Raw genomic sequence first — 17724 nt, 5'->3', positions numbered from 1 at the left:
ATGGGGGGTGGGGTTAGAACAGTTAGTAATTTAAGAAAGAATAGAGGTACAGAGAGTAACATCAAGTGCATGTATACTAATGCCAGAAGCCTCGCCAACAAAATGGATGAATTAGAACTAATGTTGTTGGAGCATAATTATGACATGGTGGGGGTATCTGAGACGTGGCTGGATGAGAGCCATGACTGGGCTGTTAACTTGCAGGGCTATAGCCTGTTCAGAAATGACCGTACAGATAAGCGAGGGGGAGGGGTGTGTCTATATGTAAAATCTGCCTTAAAACCCATCCTGCGTGATAATATAGGTGAATTTAATGAAAATGTAGAGTCCCTGTGGGTGGAGATAAGGGGAGGGGGAAAAAATAATAAATTACTGATAGGGGTTTGTTATAAATCTCCAAAACTAATGGAAGCAATGGAGAATATCCTCGTAAAGCAAATAGATGAAGCTGCGACTCAAGGAGAAGTCATTATTATGGGGGACTTCAACTACCCTGAAATAGATTGGGGAACAGAAACCTGCAGTTCCAGCAAAGGTAATCGGTTTTTGACAACTATGAGAGACAATTACCTTTCACAACTGGTTCAGGACCCAACAAGGAGGGGGGCACTGCTAGACCTAATATTAACCAACAGGCCAGACCGCATATCAAATATAAGGGTTGGGGGTCACTTGGGGAATAGTGATCACAAAATAATAAGTTTTCATGTAACCTTTAATAAGATGGGTAGTAGGGGGTTGACAAGGACACTAAACTTCAGGAGGGCAAATTTCCAACGGATGAGAGAGGATCTTGGTGCAATTAACTGGGACGATATCCTGAGACACAAAAATACACAAAGAAAATGGGAGACATTTATTAGCATCCTGGATAGGACCTGTGCACAGTATATACCGTATGGGAATAAACATACTAGAAATAGGAGGAAACCAATATGGCTAAATAGAGCTGTAAGGGGCGCAATAAGGGACAAAAAGAAAGCATTTAGAGAATTAAAGGAAGTAGGTAGTGAGGAGGCATTAAATAAATACAGAAAATTAAATAAATTCTGTAAAAAGCAAATCAAGGCAGCAAAGATTGAGACAGAGAGACTCATTGCCAGAGAGAGTAAAAATAATCCCAAAATATTCTTTAACTATATAAATAGTAAGAAACTAAAAAATGACAGTGTTGGCCCCCTTAAAAATAGTCTGGGTGAAATGGTGGATGAGGATGAGGAAAAAGCCAATATGCTAAATGACTTTTTTTCATCAGTAATTACAAAAGAAAATCCCATGGCAGACAAAATGACTAGTGATAAAAATTCCCCATTAAATGTCACCTGCCCAGCAGGAAGTACAGCAGCGTCTAAAAATAACTAAAATTGACAAATCTCCGGGCCCGGATGGGATACATCCCCGAGTACTGCAGGAACTAAGTACAGTCATTGATAGACCATTATTTTTAATCTTTAAAGACTCCATAGTAACAGGGTCTGTACCACAGGACTGGCGTATAGCAAATGTGGTGCCAATATTCAAAAAAGGGGCAAAAACTGAACTCGGTAATTATAGGCCAGTAAGCTTAACCTCTACTGTGGGTAAAATCCTGGAGGGCATTCTAAGGGATGTAATGCTGGAGTATCTGAAGAGGAATAACCTCATGACCCAGTATCAGCACGGGTTTACTAGGGACCGTTCATGTCAGACTAATTTGATCAGCTTCTATGAAGAGGTAAGTTCCGGACTGGACCAAGGGAACCCAGTGGACGTAGTATATATGGACTTTTCCAAAGCTTTTGATACGGTGCCACACAAAAGGTTGTTACATAAAATGAGAGTAATGGGGATAGGGGAAAATATGTGTAAGTGGGTTGAGAGCTGGCTCAGGGATAGGAAACAAAGGGTGGTTATTAATGGAGCACACTCGGACTGGGTCACGGTTAGCAGTGGGGTACCACAGGGGTCAGTATTGGGCCCTCTTCTTTTTAACATATTTATTAATGACCTTGTAGGGGGCATTCAGAGTAGAATTTCAATATTTGCAGATGACACTAAACTTTGCAGGGAAATCAATACAGGGGAGGACAATTTTATATTACAGGATGATTTATGTAAACTAGAAGCTTGGGCTGATAAATGGCAAATGAGCTTTAATGGGGATAAATGTAAGGTCATGCACTTGGGTAGAAGTAATAAGATGTATAACTATGTGCTTAATTCTAAAACTCTGGGCAAAACCATCAATGAAAAAGACCTGGGTGTATGGGTGGATGACAAACTCATATTCAGTGGTCAGTGTCAGGCAGCTGCTACAAAGGCAAATAAAATAATGGGATGTATTAAAAGAGGCATAGATGCACATGAGGAGAACATAATTTTACCTCTATACAAGTCACTAGTTCGACCACACTTAGAATACTGTGCACAGTTCTGGTCTCCGGTGTATAAGACAGACATAGCTGAACTGGAGCGGGTGCAGAGAAGAGCAACCAAGGTTATTAGAGGACTGGGGGGTCTGCAATACCAAGATAGGTTATTACACTTGGGGCTATTTAGTTTGGAAAAACGAAGACTAAGGGGTGATCTTATTTTAATGTATAAATATATGAGGGGACAGTACAAAGACCTTTCTGATAATCTTTTTAATCATAGACCTGAGACAGGGACAAGGGGTCATCCTCTACGTCTGGAGGAAAGAAGGTTTAAGCATAATAACAGACGCGGGTTCTTTACTGTAAGAGCAGTGAGACTATGGAACTCTCTGCCATATGATGTTGTAATGAGTGATTCATTAATTAAATTTAAGAGGGGACTGGATACCTTTCTGGAAAAGTATAATGTTACAGGGTATATACACTAGATTCCTTGATAAGGCGTTGATCCAGGGAACTAGTCTGATTGCCGTATGTGGAGTCGGGAAGGAATTTTTTTCCCCATGGTGGAGTTACTCTTTGCCACATGGGTTTTTTTTGCCTTCCCCTGGATCAACATGTTAGGGTATGTTAGGTTAGGCTATGGGTTGAACTAGATGGACTTACAGTCTTCCTTCAACCTTAATAACTATGTAACTATGTAACTATGCTTCGTCTTGCCCCTGAGAGAGGGCCAACAACGCTTTTTCAGCCTGGTTCTCAAGATTAGGTTCCTTATAGAGCAATCCAAGGGCAAGAAAAAACGCATCAACACTGAGCAATGCAGGATCCCCTGGCGCCAATGCGAAGGCCCAATCTTGAGGGACACCACGCAAGAAAGAAATTATAATTTTAACTTGCTGAACGGAATCACCAGAGGAACGAGGTTTCAAAGAAAGAAACAATTTACAATTGTTCTTAAAATTCAGGAACCTAGATCTATCTCCAGAAAACAACTCCGGAATAGGTATTCTAGGCTCTGACATAGGACTGTGAACAACAAAATCCTGAATACTTTGTACCCTTGCAGCAAGATGATCTACACTGGAGGCCAAACTCTGAATATCCATATCAGCAGCTGAGTTCAGAGCCACACCAAGATTAAGAGGAGGAGAGAAGCTAGACACACAGCAGCTAGACACACGGCAAAAAAAAAAAAAAAAAAAAAATTCTCAAGGCTTCTTTTCTCCTGCTTCTGCCATGCAATTAACACTTTACGGGCCAACTGTACTGTTATGATCCTAGGGGCAAGGATCGCAAGTAGGACTAGCTAAGTAATTAAACAGACTACAAACTCTGGGGAAGTGGTAACTGAATTGACCGCAACCTGATCCTATCCGCAAACAACTATAGGTAGCCGGGGAACGTTACCTGAAAATCCTAGACGTCTCTTCACGGCCTGAGAAACTGACTATTCCTAGAGGGAACGAAAGTCCTCACTTGCCTCAGTGAAATGACCCCAAAGATATAGAATAGCCCCCCACAAATATTAAAGGTGAGTTAAGGGGAAAGCACAAACGCAGAGATGAAATTAGATTTAGCAAATGAGGCCCGCTAACACTAGAAAGCAGAAAATAGAAAGGGAACTGTGCGGTCAATTAAAAACCCTATTCAAAATATCCACGCAGAGATTGCTCGAGCCCCCGCACCAACTAACGGTGCGGGGGAAGCAGCTCTGTAACCCAGAGCAAACCAGCAGCAAGAAATCACATATTAGCAAGCTGGACTAAATTCATCATACACAGAAATCATATTGCAGACTGATGAGCAAAAAATAATTAAACAGAACTTAGCTTCTCCTGAAGAGACTGAAACCGAAGATAATCAGGAGTAATCAGAATAGCACTGAATACATTGACAGCCGGCAACAAGTGGAAGTGAAACAGAGCTAAATAGGAAACTCCCAAGTGAATAACGAGGCAGCTGATCAGCCACAGACCCGCAGGATAACAAACAAAGCCACCAGGGGGAGCCCAAAACAAAAGTCACACAATACCACCTGTGACCACAAGAGGGAGCCTGAAAACAGAGTTCACAACATACAGATGCCACACACAGCAATGGCACAGAGGCAGACTTGCCAATCTTTATCTCCCACTAATTTTTTTTTTTACAGGGAGAATTTAGAAAAAAAAAAAGGCCCAGTATTACACAGTGGTTTTCGGTGGCACACAATGAGAGACAGATGCCACAAACAGGACTGGCACAGAGGCAGACTTGCCAATCTTTATCTCCCACTAATTACTTTTTTTTTACAGGGAGAATTTACCCCCCCCAAAAAAATGGCCAAGTATTACACAGTGGTTTTCGGTGGCACACAATGAGAGACAGATGCCACACACAGGACTGGCACATAGGCAGACTTGCCAATCTTTATCTCCCACTAATTATTTTTTTTTTACAGGGAGAATTTAGAAAAAAAAAAAAAGGCCCAGTATTACACAGTGGTTTTCGGTGGCACACAATGAGAGACAGATGCCACACACAGGACTGGCACAGAGGCAGACTTGTCAATCTTTATCTCCCTGCAGTAATCTCAGAAAAGTATGGCAGGCAGCTATAAAAAGGACTGCTGCACACAAAAGTGTGGACAAACTCACAAGATAGCTGTGCAGAAAGGAAGGAACAACAGGATTTGTGCTTTGAAAAAAGCAGTTGGTTTGCACAGCGGCGTACACACACAGCAATGCAGCTATCAGGGAGCCTTCTAGGGCAGCCCAATGAGCTACAGCGCTGAGGAAAAAAAAATGTAGCTTCCACTGTCCCTGCAAACAAAAGGTGGTGTTGGACAGTGGAAATCGCTACAGCACAAGCGGTTTGGGGCTTTATGTACCCTGCCTAACACTATCCCTTCTTCTGACGAAGCGGCAGCAACCTCTCCCTACACTCAGATCAGCAGCAGTAAGATGGCGGTCGGCGGGAACGCCCCTTTATAGCCCCTGTGACGCCGCAGAAAGCAAGCCAATCACTGCAATGCCCTTCTCTAAGATGGTGGGGACTGAGATCTATGTCGTCACGCTGCCCACACTCTGCGTCCACCTTCATTGGCTGAGAAATGGCGCTTTTAGCGTCATTGAAATGCGACTTTGGCGCGAAAGTCGCGTACCGCATGGCCGCCCCACACAGGGATCGGGTCGGGTTTCATGAGACGCCGACTTTGCTAAAAGTCGGCGACTTATGAAAATGAACGATCCGTTTCGCTCAACCCTACTAATCAGTACTACATAGCCACATATGGGGTATTTACAAGTTCAGAAAAAATTGAGAAACACATTTTGGTGACAATTTTCCCCATTTTTACATGCAAAATGTAAGATCTGGAGCTTAAATTTTGGTGGTAAAAATGTAATTAATTTTTGTTCACTGCCCAATAATGTAAAATTCTGTGAAATACCTGTGGTGCCAATATGATCTCTGCACCCGTAGATTAATTCATTGAGATGTGCAGTTTAAAAACTGGAGTAACTTATAGGGATTATGCTGTTCTAGCACCTCAGGGGCTCTCCCAGTGGGGCATGGCATCCGCAAACCATAACAGTAAAATCTGCACTATAATATGGTTCTCCTTCCCTTCTAAGCTTTACGCTGTGTCTGAAAAGTAGTTTCTGATTACATGTAGGGTATTAGCGCACTCAGGAGAAATTGCACAACAAACTGAGGTTCATTTTTTCCAACCAGCCCTTTGAAAATGTAAAAACTTGGGGCTAAAGCAACATTATAGAGGTAAAAATTTAATTATTCTTTCTTGACCGCCCAATGGTATAAAATTCTGTGAAGCACGTACTGTCAACATGCTCACTGTACCCCTATATGAATTCACTGGGGGTGTAGTTTGTAAAATTAGGTCACTTCTGGGGGGTTTCTGATGTTCTGGCTCCTCAGGGGTTCTGCCAATGTGACATGGCACCCTCAAACCATTCCAGCTAAATCTGAACTCCAATATGGCACTTTTTCCCTTCTGAGCTTTGCACTGTGCCTCAAAAAAGTTTTCAACCACATATGGGGTATTGGTGTTGTCAGGTGAACTAGCATAACACATTTTGGATTCCAGTATGAATTCCCTGGTGAAGAAGGACGCAACTCCTTTGAAATGCGTCGGCATTCTTTTTGGTCTCTGTGCCGCCCCGTAGTTCTTGTGACGTCACATGTCAGGCACCTTGTCGGCCATTTTTTCTTCCTGCTCGTATCCAGGGACCCTGCTGGCTTTACCTGGCTCTGCGCAGCCTCCCGTAGTGCCGCTGTGACGCAGTTGACTCCTCCTGCCTGCTTGCTTCGTCATCCACCACCTACACGCTGGGCTCTCCACTGCTGAACTGGACGGACACTGCTGCATCACTCACCGTCATACTCAGACCTCAGTGAGTCCTTGCCGGTTGCTCTGATATTTGTGTCCTAGCTGTCTAGTATGGTTTGCCTCTGTGTGCTACACAGGCTCTGGTGCATTCCATAAGTTGTCTTTCTATTCGTCTTGCAGGATTTCTTACTGCTATATCATACCACTATTAATTTCCCTGGATCAGTGTGTAATATAGGGATTTGTTTGATGTGTTTGTGATATCACAGCAGGTACATTTTAAAGTTCTGTGAAGCACCTATGGGTTAAAAGGGCTCACCACAAGCCTAGATAATTTCCTTGCGGGGTTTAGTTTCCAAAATTGAGTCACTTGATGGGGGTTTCTATTGTTTAAGGAGATCAGGGACTCTCCAAATGTGACATGAAACTTGCAAACCATTCCATGAAATTTTCCATTTCAAAATATCACTCTTTCCTTTCTGAGCCCTGCTCACATATGGTGTATTGGTGTACTCAGGATAAATTGCACAACAAATTTTAGGTTACGTTTTCTCCTATTAGTCTCGTGAAAATAAAAAAAATTAGGCTAAATGATCATTTTTGTGGGAAAAATGTGATGTTTTTATTTTCACTTGTCTTTGTTATAAACTTCTGTGAAGCACCTTGAGGTTCAAGGTGTTCACCACACATCTAGATAAATTCCTTGAGGTGTCTAGTTTCCATAATGGGATCACTTGTGGGGGAATTTCCAGGGGCTCTCCAAACGCAACATCGCGTCCGCTCTCAATTCAAGCCAATTTTGTATTCAAAAAGTCAAACTTTGCTCCTTCCATTCCAAGCCCTGCCATGTGCCCAAACAGTAGTTTTCCCCAACATATGGGGTACCTGTGTACTCAGGAGATATTACACAACAAATTTTGTTTTCCATTTTCTCCTGTTACCCTTGTGAAAATAAAAAATGTTTCATTAGAAAAATGTGATTTTTTTTATTTTCACGGCTCTAAATTGTAAACTTCTGTAAAGCCCCGTGGGATCAAGGTGCACTAGATACATTCCTTGAGGGGTCTTGTTTCCAAAATATAGCCACTTATGGGTGTATTCCACTGTTTAGGCACATCAGGAGCTCTCCAGATGCGACTTGGCATCCACTCACGATTCCAGCCATTTTTATGTTCAAAAAGTCAAATGGTGCCCCTCCCCTTCCAAGCCCTCCCATGCGCCCAAACAGTAGCTTCCCCCACATATATGGCATTGGCATACTCAAGAGAATTTGTACAACAAATTTTTTTTTCTCTTGTTACCCTTGTGAAAATAAAAAAAATTGAGGCTAAATATAATTTTGTGTGGAAAAGAAAATTGTTCATTTTTTCCTTCCACAATCCATTAATTCCTGTGAAGCACCTGAAGGGTCAATAAACTTCTCGAATGTGGTTTTGAGGACTCTGAGGGGTAAACTTTTTAGAACAGTGTCAATTTTGGGTATTTTCTGTCCTATAGGCCCCCCAAAGTCACTTAAATGTGATGTGGTCCCTAAAAAATTATTTTTGTAAATTTTGTTGGAACAATGAGATATTGCTGATCAACTTTGAACCCTTCTATCTTGCTAACAAAATAAAAGTATGTTTTAAAAAAGCAAATGTGAAGTAGACATATTGTATAAGTTATTTTGTAACTATTTTGTGTGAAATAACTGTGATTTAAGGGCATAAGGATTAAAAGTTTGAAAATTACTAAATGTAATTTTTTTTCGCCAAATTTCCAATATTTTGACAGATAAAAACAAATTGTATTGAACTAATTCTTCCACTATCATGAACTACAATATGTCATGAGAAAAAAATAGGATCTGTTGGAGCATTCCAGAGTTATTGCCACATAAAGTGACGCTGGTTAGAATTGTAAAATTTTGCCTGCTCATGAAGGTGACAACAGGATTGGGGGGTAAAGTGGTTAAGATTGTTCACTGATTATATAGGATAGTAAAGAATTCAGTCTGTTTCCTGGAATAAAGACTTCTATTTATATGAGAGCTCAAACCAAATCATTTAGCTATGAATAAGGATTAGCTTTTAGTCTGAAACGCGTAAGGTTCATATGCTCTGCCTTTTTACTATTTTTATGGAGCAAGTTCAACAATAACCATGTTTTTATTTAACTGAAGCTTTTTTCTCACCCAGTGCAGGATTTAATCCCTTCCTGATGTAACCCCTTTCTCCTTTTCCCCTCCATTCTCCACCCATGATGTCCTGTCTGCATTCTCTCTTTTGCTTCCTCCCCTGCCCAGGAGCTTTGGCATGAAGAATCACTGTCCCTGCACGGTCAGACACAGCCATTACCCAATACATAGCAGGGGTACATTTATAAAATTAGCTCAGCACAAGAACATATTTTTTAAGACATCCAGTTGTGGAAAATATTTCTATTCCAAGATTTATTGATTAAAATGTACATTGTTTCTAGGAAAACCCCTTTAACTAAACTACAAGGGAAAACATTTTTTGGGCTAACTACTAACCCTGCAACTACAGGAAACATTTAAATATGAGGAAATTGATTCAAGGCAAATTGAATTTACTTCCATAGCTCGCTATATACTGAGAGGTGACTGAAGCCGTCACGGCTGCTCCTCTATAACTGAAAGCTGGAGGCTGTCGGAAGGAATAAAGTTCATTACCTCTTGTTAGCTGACTTTCAGAACACTAATAGCATGCAGATTAACCCCATATCTGCAGGTTAATAGTCTTTTTTCACATGACAGGTTCCCTTTAATAAGCTGGTGCACTCGCTGTCGGAATCATGCTCAAAATAACAGATTGCATTTACATTTCAAAGCTGCAACCCAACCCTGAACAATGTGAATTCACTTGTCTTGAAAGGTTCTTACTGGAGGCAGAGAAAAATTCATGTAGAGGAAATCTGTATTCCATCCCTTTGGCTCACTCAATCCATCCTCATACTGTGACGGTAGCCACCTAGATAAAACAGTATTTGAGGCTCCCCAGGAAGGATGATTTCTAAACACCAAGAAAAGAAAGGAAAATGTTAAAAAACAAAGCCAATGTTTTTGTAAAAAATATTTTTTTCCGAGAGCTTAGCTACCTTTTACCTTAATTACTAAACAATTTGAAAGGGTTAGTCCCAAGAAAACAGGTTATTTCCTATGCATAAGATAACTTGTTAATTGCTGGAGATCCAATCTTTGGGATCCCTAGTGACCTTGCGAATGTAGGTCTGAAGTCCTGCCTTGAATGGAGTTTGTATGCACATGCTCGACCTCCACTATATTCAATGTATATGGAATTACAAAAGAAAGACTCATCATTTGGCTACTTTTTCCATCAGATCCATGGAGAGTGAATGGAGAAGTGGGTTGAGCACGTTCACTTTCACTCCATTCAATATGGGATAATCGTTTTTTTTTGTTTGTTTTTAAACCTTTTAATTTCATAAAATCAGAATGTTTGTAGAAGAATTTCAAAACTGTAAAAAAAAGTTAAATAAATCAAAATAAAATAATTTCTTAATGGAACTTAGGATCAAAGACAGGGAAGCAACAGATACTGTTCAGAATCTTCAAACCATGGATGGTGGAGACAGAGGTTGATTGCAGGATTTGTGAATAAAGCAATGTGTCACTTACTGGGCTGCTTAGTAAAATTGTAATAAAACTATTGTTTTATCAGCATAAACAAAAAAAAATCATATATATAGGTCAATCGAGTAAGGGTCCGATAAGCGGACAAGGTTATCGAGTCGGCTCCCGGGTAAATTGTTCCAGTAGAAGGTAAGTATCCAGCAACTGCAAACAAAAAAAGGACTAATATAAACAATAATTAATTGGGAGCTATTAAAATATCAAAAAGAGAAAATAAACCATAGAAACATAGTAGTTCTTTGGCTAAGAGCCTTAGTACTTGAAACACATAAGCCTAGTGGTTTTTTTATAGTTTATTTTCCTCTCATGGTATTTTAATAGCACTAAATTCATGTTTTTATAAGTCCTTCTTTTGTTTAATGTTGCTGTATACTTTCCTTGTATTGTTTTAATAACAGGAAGTTGACAACTTTCTGCCTATGCACAGTGTACGTAGAAAGCATTAGAGTGGGAGGGGTTATCCAGAGCTCCGCATTCAAAAAATGGGTAGAACTGCAGCAGAGAAAACTAATTTTAATCAAAATTGCAGAAAGCAGCCCAGTAAGTGATACATCACATGATTTAGGGTCTCTGTCTCTACAACATGCTGTTCTCAGATGGAATGGCAAAAACCTGGTGACCAGTGATGAGCAAGCATGAACATCACTTGATCATGCATTGGGGGGCAATGTTGATGTTCAAGTGCCATGCTCTAGTCCCGTCCCGCATGTTTTGTGGCTGTTAGATAGCCAATAAGCATTGCTTTGTTTTGGTATTACCGTGTATGACAGGGAATTACCGCATATTTATTGGTTGTCTAACAGCGGCGAAACATGGGGAGTGGAGACTGGAGCATTGCGCTCAAGCACCCGCAATACTCGCGCATACCCAAGCACCCCAATGCATGATCGAGTGGGGAGCATGCTCTCTCATCACTACTAGTGACAGATTCCCTTTAAAGGGAACCTGTCAGTAGATTCATGCTATAATGGTTAGCAGCCACATTGGTAACAGTTAAACTATATTTTACTTTGAAATGCTGTTTAGTCTACGAGAAAAAATAAGTTTACAAGGTGCCACGCTCAAGGTTGGGTGAACTCTAGGCAGCTCCTATCCAGCTTCTTCCCCCTCAGCTACATTCTCTCCTTATACCCAATCTAAGGACACTTTTCAAACTTTGTTTTCTCAGAAAAACCACCATGAATTAAACAGTGTCTTAAACACATGCGTAATAAAATATATTAAACATAATTTATAAGGACAGTTAAAGGGATCCAACCCCACATTTGAATTTGATGATCTATCCATTGGGTAGATCATCAATATCAAACTTTGGGGGTCCATCAACGAGAACACCCACGGATTGGTTATATTAGTTCCCGAGTGGTTGGATTAACCATTAAATGGAGCTGCTCTATCCAATATGCCCCTGTCGAGAAGTGCACTGAATCAGCATTAGAATTGCATCATCTACAAGGATACTTTTCGTATTTTCATCATTTCGGTCTAGATTTTATTTAGGAAATGTGTTTTTTTGTGTGTTAAAGTTGGCATTTTAAGCAAAACAGTTTTGCATGCCATCTCTATTTAACATATTGTAATTCCTCTCCAACGTTCTGGATTGCCTGCTGACAAAATGGTGAGTAGCAAACTCCCACCTGCTAAGCATCTACAATGAAGCCCTTTCAAGCTTTGCAGTTGTTTCCAAAAGTTCTAAGTCAAATATGAACTAAATTTGAGCATTAGTCTCCAGGGGAGTCTGGATTTTGGGTATTGTGTTAAGCACTTAACCACTGTGTTACTTTTTTTATGTGTTTCCCACTTAAATGTACGTTCATTGTAATGTTCCTTTTTTTTGTTAAATAAATTGCATTTCTTAAACAATCTAATTTATAAATTTTATTATTTATTTATTTAATATTAAGTGAACCACATTCATTTTATTATGAGAACTATATAAACTACAAAATAAATTGTGGAAAATGATCAAAATCCCAGATACCGTATCGTTGCTGTTATGATTGATCTTGTTTATATAAGAGAAAAAAAAGAAATGTTTAAAAACAGATTAAAATGATGAATTCTTAATGTTTTAATCATGTACAAAAGGATTTGGTCAATTAAATTTATTCTAATTCTTTAAACATTTACAAATTAATCTGGGTAATGTTTTCGAAATTTGTTAGCCCCATATTAAAAAATGAGCTCATTGTTTAGCAATGTCATTATGGGATGCTGAATAATGCCTTTCATTTCATTAGCAGCAGAGTGCATAAATAATAAGCGAGATACTGTGCATGGTAATATTAGTTCTGCTAATTATCCAAACTATTTTATTACTTGGAAAAGTTTTTAGATTGTTTCGGAGTAAGACCAGGGCTTAAGACGGACACAATAAGGCCACATGCAACCTCATTAAGGCCACTATGCCCAGGTCTTTTGCAATTCTAGGAATCCAATGTAGGTCATAATATAAATGTAAGGTGGCTTAGGTTCAGCTTAGTAAAAAAAACAGAAGGTGAACTATAGAAACTTATGGGCCCCTACTGTTTTTCCATATACACTGATCAGCCATAATATTAAAATGTTGAAATGAATAGCCTTAATTATTTTGATTGGTACCTGCCCAGAGATGGGATGTATTAAGCAGCAAAAGATCAGTCAACTATTCCACAAAATGTGCTGGAAGTAGGAAAAATGGACAAGCAAAATTATCAAACTGGCTTTTACAAACGCCAAATAATTCAGTCTAGATGACCCGAATATCTCCCCCAAAAAACAGGTCTTATGAGCTATTCCTGGTATGCAGTGGTTAGAAACCAAAATTAGTCCAAGAAGGACAGCCAATTTACAGGTCCAAGTGGTATTTCTGAATTTGGATATCATATTATCCCTTATCCATGGCATCGCTTCCTGATAGCTATGTATCAAACCACAGCGACCACCTATGATCCCGAGAAGACCATGGAAATGAAGCAGTAGTTAATCATGGTCACTGCCGCTCAATTTATTCTTGTGTAAGTGACAAACACCAGCTGAGAGCTGTGGTTGGCAAACTCCACCAGTCCTCTTAAGAGTGATTGAACATGATTGATCATTGCTCCATTCTCTCTAAAGAGCACTGGTTCTTGGGATCGATGGGAGTGTCTGTGATCAGAACCCAACTATCAGGTAGAATAACTTCCAAAATTGAGAAAACCTATGCAAGGATCTGCTGCTAAAGAATTAGTGACTAGTGTTGAGCATTCCGATACCGCAAGTATCGGGTATCGGCCGATACTTAGCGGTATCGGAATTCCGATACCGAGATCCGATAATTGCCGCGTATCGGATACCGGAATCGGAAGTTCCCAGGATTCAAACTGCACAAATTTGTACGAAATCAGCCAATGAGAATGATTCCAAGTGTGGGCACATCCTGTTTAGCATGGAGGGCATGAAACTACTGGCAAGGCTGTGATTGGCTGCTGAAATGATGTCATGATGCAGTTTAAAAGTCGCTGGCGCCATTTTGCGCTCACTCTGCTGTGAATTCAGTTAGTGACAGGACGCTGTTTGCTGACTGAGGGCCAGTTTTGAGATAGCGATTTGCTTAATTGTTCTTTTCCAAGGCTAATTTAGCAACCGCTGTGTTCACCTGCTAATCACCTTGCTTTTGCCTTGTAGCGCTGTTTTCACAGCGATCTGCAAGGTCTCTGTGTGTGTGTGTGTGAGTGCAGCCCACTCTCTAGTCTGAGTGCAGCCATAGGCCATCCATAGCTGGTTGTATTCAGTTCAGGGAGGGTGGTTCATTGCCTCATACTGTTCTTTGTTTTTGTTGTTTTTTTTTGAAGTAGTGCAGGCTGCTGCACATTTTTTCAAATAATTCCTATTAGTGACTTTCCACCCGTCTCCAGCTAACTTGTGGAAAAACACTACATAGGATAACGTAGAGGAGGGTTTTTGGGCTTTGCAGCGCCGTTTACGGCTGTCTGCACGGTCTCCGTGTGACTGCAGCTCGCCCTGTAGTCTGTGAGCAGCCATAGCCTGGTTGTCTCCAGCTCAGGGTTCTTCACTGCGTCATACCGTAAAATCAATTTTCCTTTTGTTTTAAGTAGTGCAGGCTGCTGCACATTTTTTCAAATAATTCCTATTAGTGACTTTCCACCCGTCTCCAGCTAACTTGTGGAAAAACACTACATAGGATAACGTAGAGGAGGGTTTTTGGGCTTTGCAGCGCCGTTTACGGCTGTCTGCACGGTCTCCGTGTGACTGCAGCTCGCCCTGTAGTCTGTGAGCAGCCATAGCCTGGTTGTCTCCAGCTCAGGGTTCTTCACTGCGTCATACCGTAAAATAAATTTTCCTTTTGTTTTAAGTAGTGCAGGCTGCTGCACATTTTTTCAAAAAATTCCTATTAGTGTCTTTCCACCCGTCTCCAGCTAACTTGTGGAAAAACACTACATAGGATAACGTAGAGGAGGGTTTTTGGGCCTTGCAGCGCCATTTACGGCTGTCTGCACGGTCTCCGTGTGACTGCAGCTCGCCCTGTAGTCTGTGAGCAGCCATAGCCTGGTTGTCTCCAGCTCAGGGTTCTTCACTGCGTCATACCATAAAATCAATTTTCCTTTTGTTTTAAGTAGTGCAGGCTGCTGCACATTTTTTCAAATAATTCCTATTAGTGTCTTTCCACCCGTCTCCAGCTAACTTGTGGAAAAACACTACATAGGATAACGTAGAGGAGGGTTTTTGGGCCTTGCAGCGCCGTTTACGGCTGTCTGCACGGTCTCCGTGTGACTGCAGCTCTCTCTGTTGTCAGTTCAGCCCCCCAAAAATAAATAAATAATAAAGTTCACCAAACACACTAGTGACACCACTTTACATTTGTGTAGGCCACATTAGCTCATATTAAAGTCTAGTCCACACTTTAGAAAATTAGTGTTTCTTATACCTGTTAGGAGCTCTTCAGGAATAAGCACACAAAGCCGTTAGTACTTTTCTGCTTATCTTTATCAGTCAACCAAGATGAAGAAGGCAGTGAGTAAGGCACGTGGGCGTGGGCACGGAGCAGGGAGAGGACGTGGGGATTCTGTGCCTGCTGCGGGCACCGGTTACTCATCAGCACCCACTTTCACCAGGGAACAGTCGTTCATGCGCAGCTTTGTCACAGAGCACCGTACACCGCTGCTGCGTGAAGACCAAATTGAATCCGTTGTCGGATGGATGGCAGCTAATGCATCGACTTCAATTAGTGCCACATCCTCTCAGACACAGAGCACTGGAGAGCAGCCATCTGTCTCTTCACCACCTGCCAAATTGCCCAGGCAGACAGAGATCCCAGGACAGGAGCCGTCTCTACTTCTGTTCTCTGAATCATCTCTTGGCTTGGAAACAGGGGGCCAGCCAAGCAGCATTGGAGAAATGGAAGAAGAGGCAGGGTGCAGTGATGCCCAACCGCTTTTTCTCTCTTCCTCTGAAGAGGCGGGTGGGCCAGTGCCTCTGGTCACCACATCGCAGGCCGCATCCGCTGATGACACTCAGGTGCCACTTTCTGGTGCGTGCTCTGCTGCTGAGACTACCCAGGAGGAGCAGTTGGGGGCAGAGGGTAGTGTAGATGATGAGGTCCTTGACCCATCTTGGCGTGAGGGACAGGAAGGTGGTGGGAGCAGCTCTGAGGAAGAGATTCCCCATACGGCCCAAAGAGGGAGAGGGAGGGGGAAGACTGCGGATCCTGCAGCCTCCGCTTTGGCACCCGTTAGGAGCATGTCTCTTCCAAAAGCCAAAAAGGGCGCTCCCAAGACTTGCAGTGCCTGGTCCTTTTTTGACACAGTTGCAGATGACATTTGCTATGTCAAATGCAAGGTGTGTCATCACAAAGTCAAAAGAGGTCGAAATGTCAGCAACCTCCATACCTCCAACATGTGGAAACATGTGCGCACCAGGCACGCGGCGGAGTTAGAAAAACACACTGAAGAGCTAGGCCAACCAACAGCGGCAGCTACCACCTCTTCAGCTCGTGTTGCCTCTTCCTCCAGCTCACACGCAGCTGGTTCGGCTTCCTCCCAGGATCGCCGTGGAAGAACCTCTGGCCCTGTTGTCCAGAGACCCGCTGTAATTCCACCCGCAGCACCACTTTCCCAGTCATCCACACACTCCCAGCCCAGTCTACAGCCATCGGTAGTACAGGCATGGGAGAAAAGGCGGCCTTTCTCGTCAAACCACTCACGAGCACAGGCTCTGACTGCAGGCATTGCCAAACTTCTGTCACTGGAAATGCTGTCATTCAGGCTGGAGGAGACTGACAGCTTCCGTGACTTGATGTCATTGGCAGTCCCCCAGTACAATGTGCCCAGCCGCTTTTACTTCAGCAGGCAAGCCGTCCCTGCCCTGCACAAGCATGTGGAGGGACACATAAAACACGCGCTACTGAATGCCATCAGTAGCAAGGTCCACCTCACCACCGATGCGTGGACCAGTCAACATGGACAGGGGCGATACCTTTCCCTCACTGCCCATTGGGTTAATGTCGTTGAGCCGGGTACAGATCGTGCGAGTGGCGCAGGACGTGTCCTACCCACTCCAAGGATTGCAGGAATCCATTCTGTATGCATTGACTCCTCTTACACCAGTTCCTCAGAATCATCGCTGCAGGAGCCGTCACAGTCCACCTCCACATGGACCCGTGATGACCGTTTACCTGTTACGACCGACATGAGCACAGCCGTGGCCAAACGTCAACAGGCCGTCTTGAAATTAATTTTTTGGGGGAATCGAAGCCACACAGCGCAGGAGCTCTGGAATGCCATCAAGCAGGAGAGCGATGTGTGGTTTGTGCCAGCGAATCTCCAACCAGGCATGGTAGTGTGTGATAATGGCCGAAATCTGGTGGCAGCTCTGGGCCTCGGCAACCTCACTCACATCCCATGTCTGGCACATGTGCTCAATTTGGTCGTGCAGAGTTTTTTGAGGGACTATCCGGATCTTGATGCGCTGCTGCACAAAGTCCGCCTAGAGTGTGCTCACTTGCGGCGTTCCAGCACGGCAAAAGCGCGCATTGCGGCTCTGCAGCGCCGACACCACCTGCCGGAACATCGCATCATATGTGACCTACCTACCAGGTGGAATTCCACGTTACATATGTTGGAGCGGTTGTGTGAGCAGCAGCAAGCTGTAATGGAGTACCAGCTGCATCAGGCGCAAAGAAGTCGCACTCCGCACCGTACAGACTTCACAACCACAGAGTGGGCCACTATGAATGACGTCTGCCAGGTTTTGCGTCCCTTTGATTATTCCACGCAGATGGCGAGTGCAGATGATGCACTAGTCAGCATGACTGTCCCCCTTATCTGCCTGCTTGAAAAATCACTGCAAGCGCTAAGGGATGATGTTGTGGAAGAGGAGGAGGATGAGGATTCATCATTTCCATC

The 17724-nt window shown here is 42.5% G+C and overlaps 1 protein-coding gene across 1 annotated transcript in view; it reads right to left on the bottom strand.

Moving 5' to 3' along the window:
* TPO (thyroid peroxidase) overlaps positions 1-17724 on the bottom strand; it is a 201959-nt gene that overhangs the window by 135354 nt on the left and 48881 nt on the right. The window contains exon 6 of the mRNA XM_077281780.1: positions 9572-9701. Coding sequence (XP_077137895.1) covers positions 9572-9701 — 130 coding nt within the window. The remainder of the gene's footprint in view (positions 1-9571; positions 9702-17724) is intronic.

Source organism: Ranitomeya variabilis, chromosome 2 (assembly GCF_051348905.1).
Source record: "Ranitomeya variabilis isolate aRanVar5 chromosome 2, aRanVar5.hap1, whole genome shotgun sequence".
NCBI classification, from domain to species: domain Eukaryota; kingdom Metazoa; phylum Chordata; class Amphibia; order Anura; family Dendrobatidae; genus Ranitomeya; species Ranitomeya variabilis.
The sequence above is the reverse complement of the archived record's forward strand: the minus strand, read 5'-3'. Positions and strand labels throughout refer to the sequence as shown.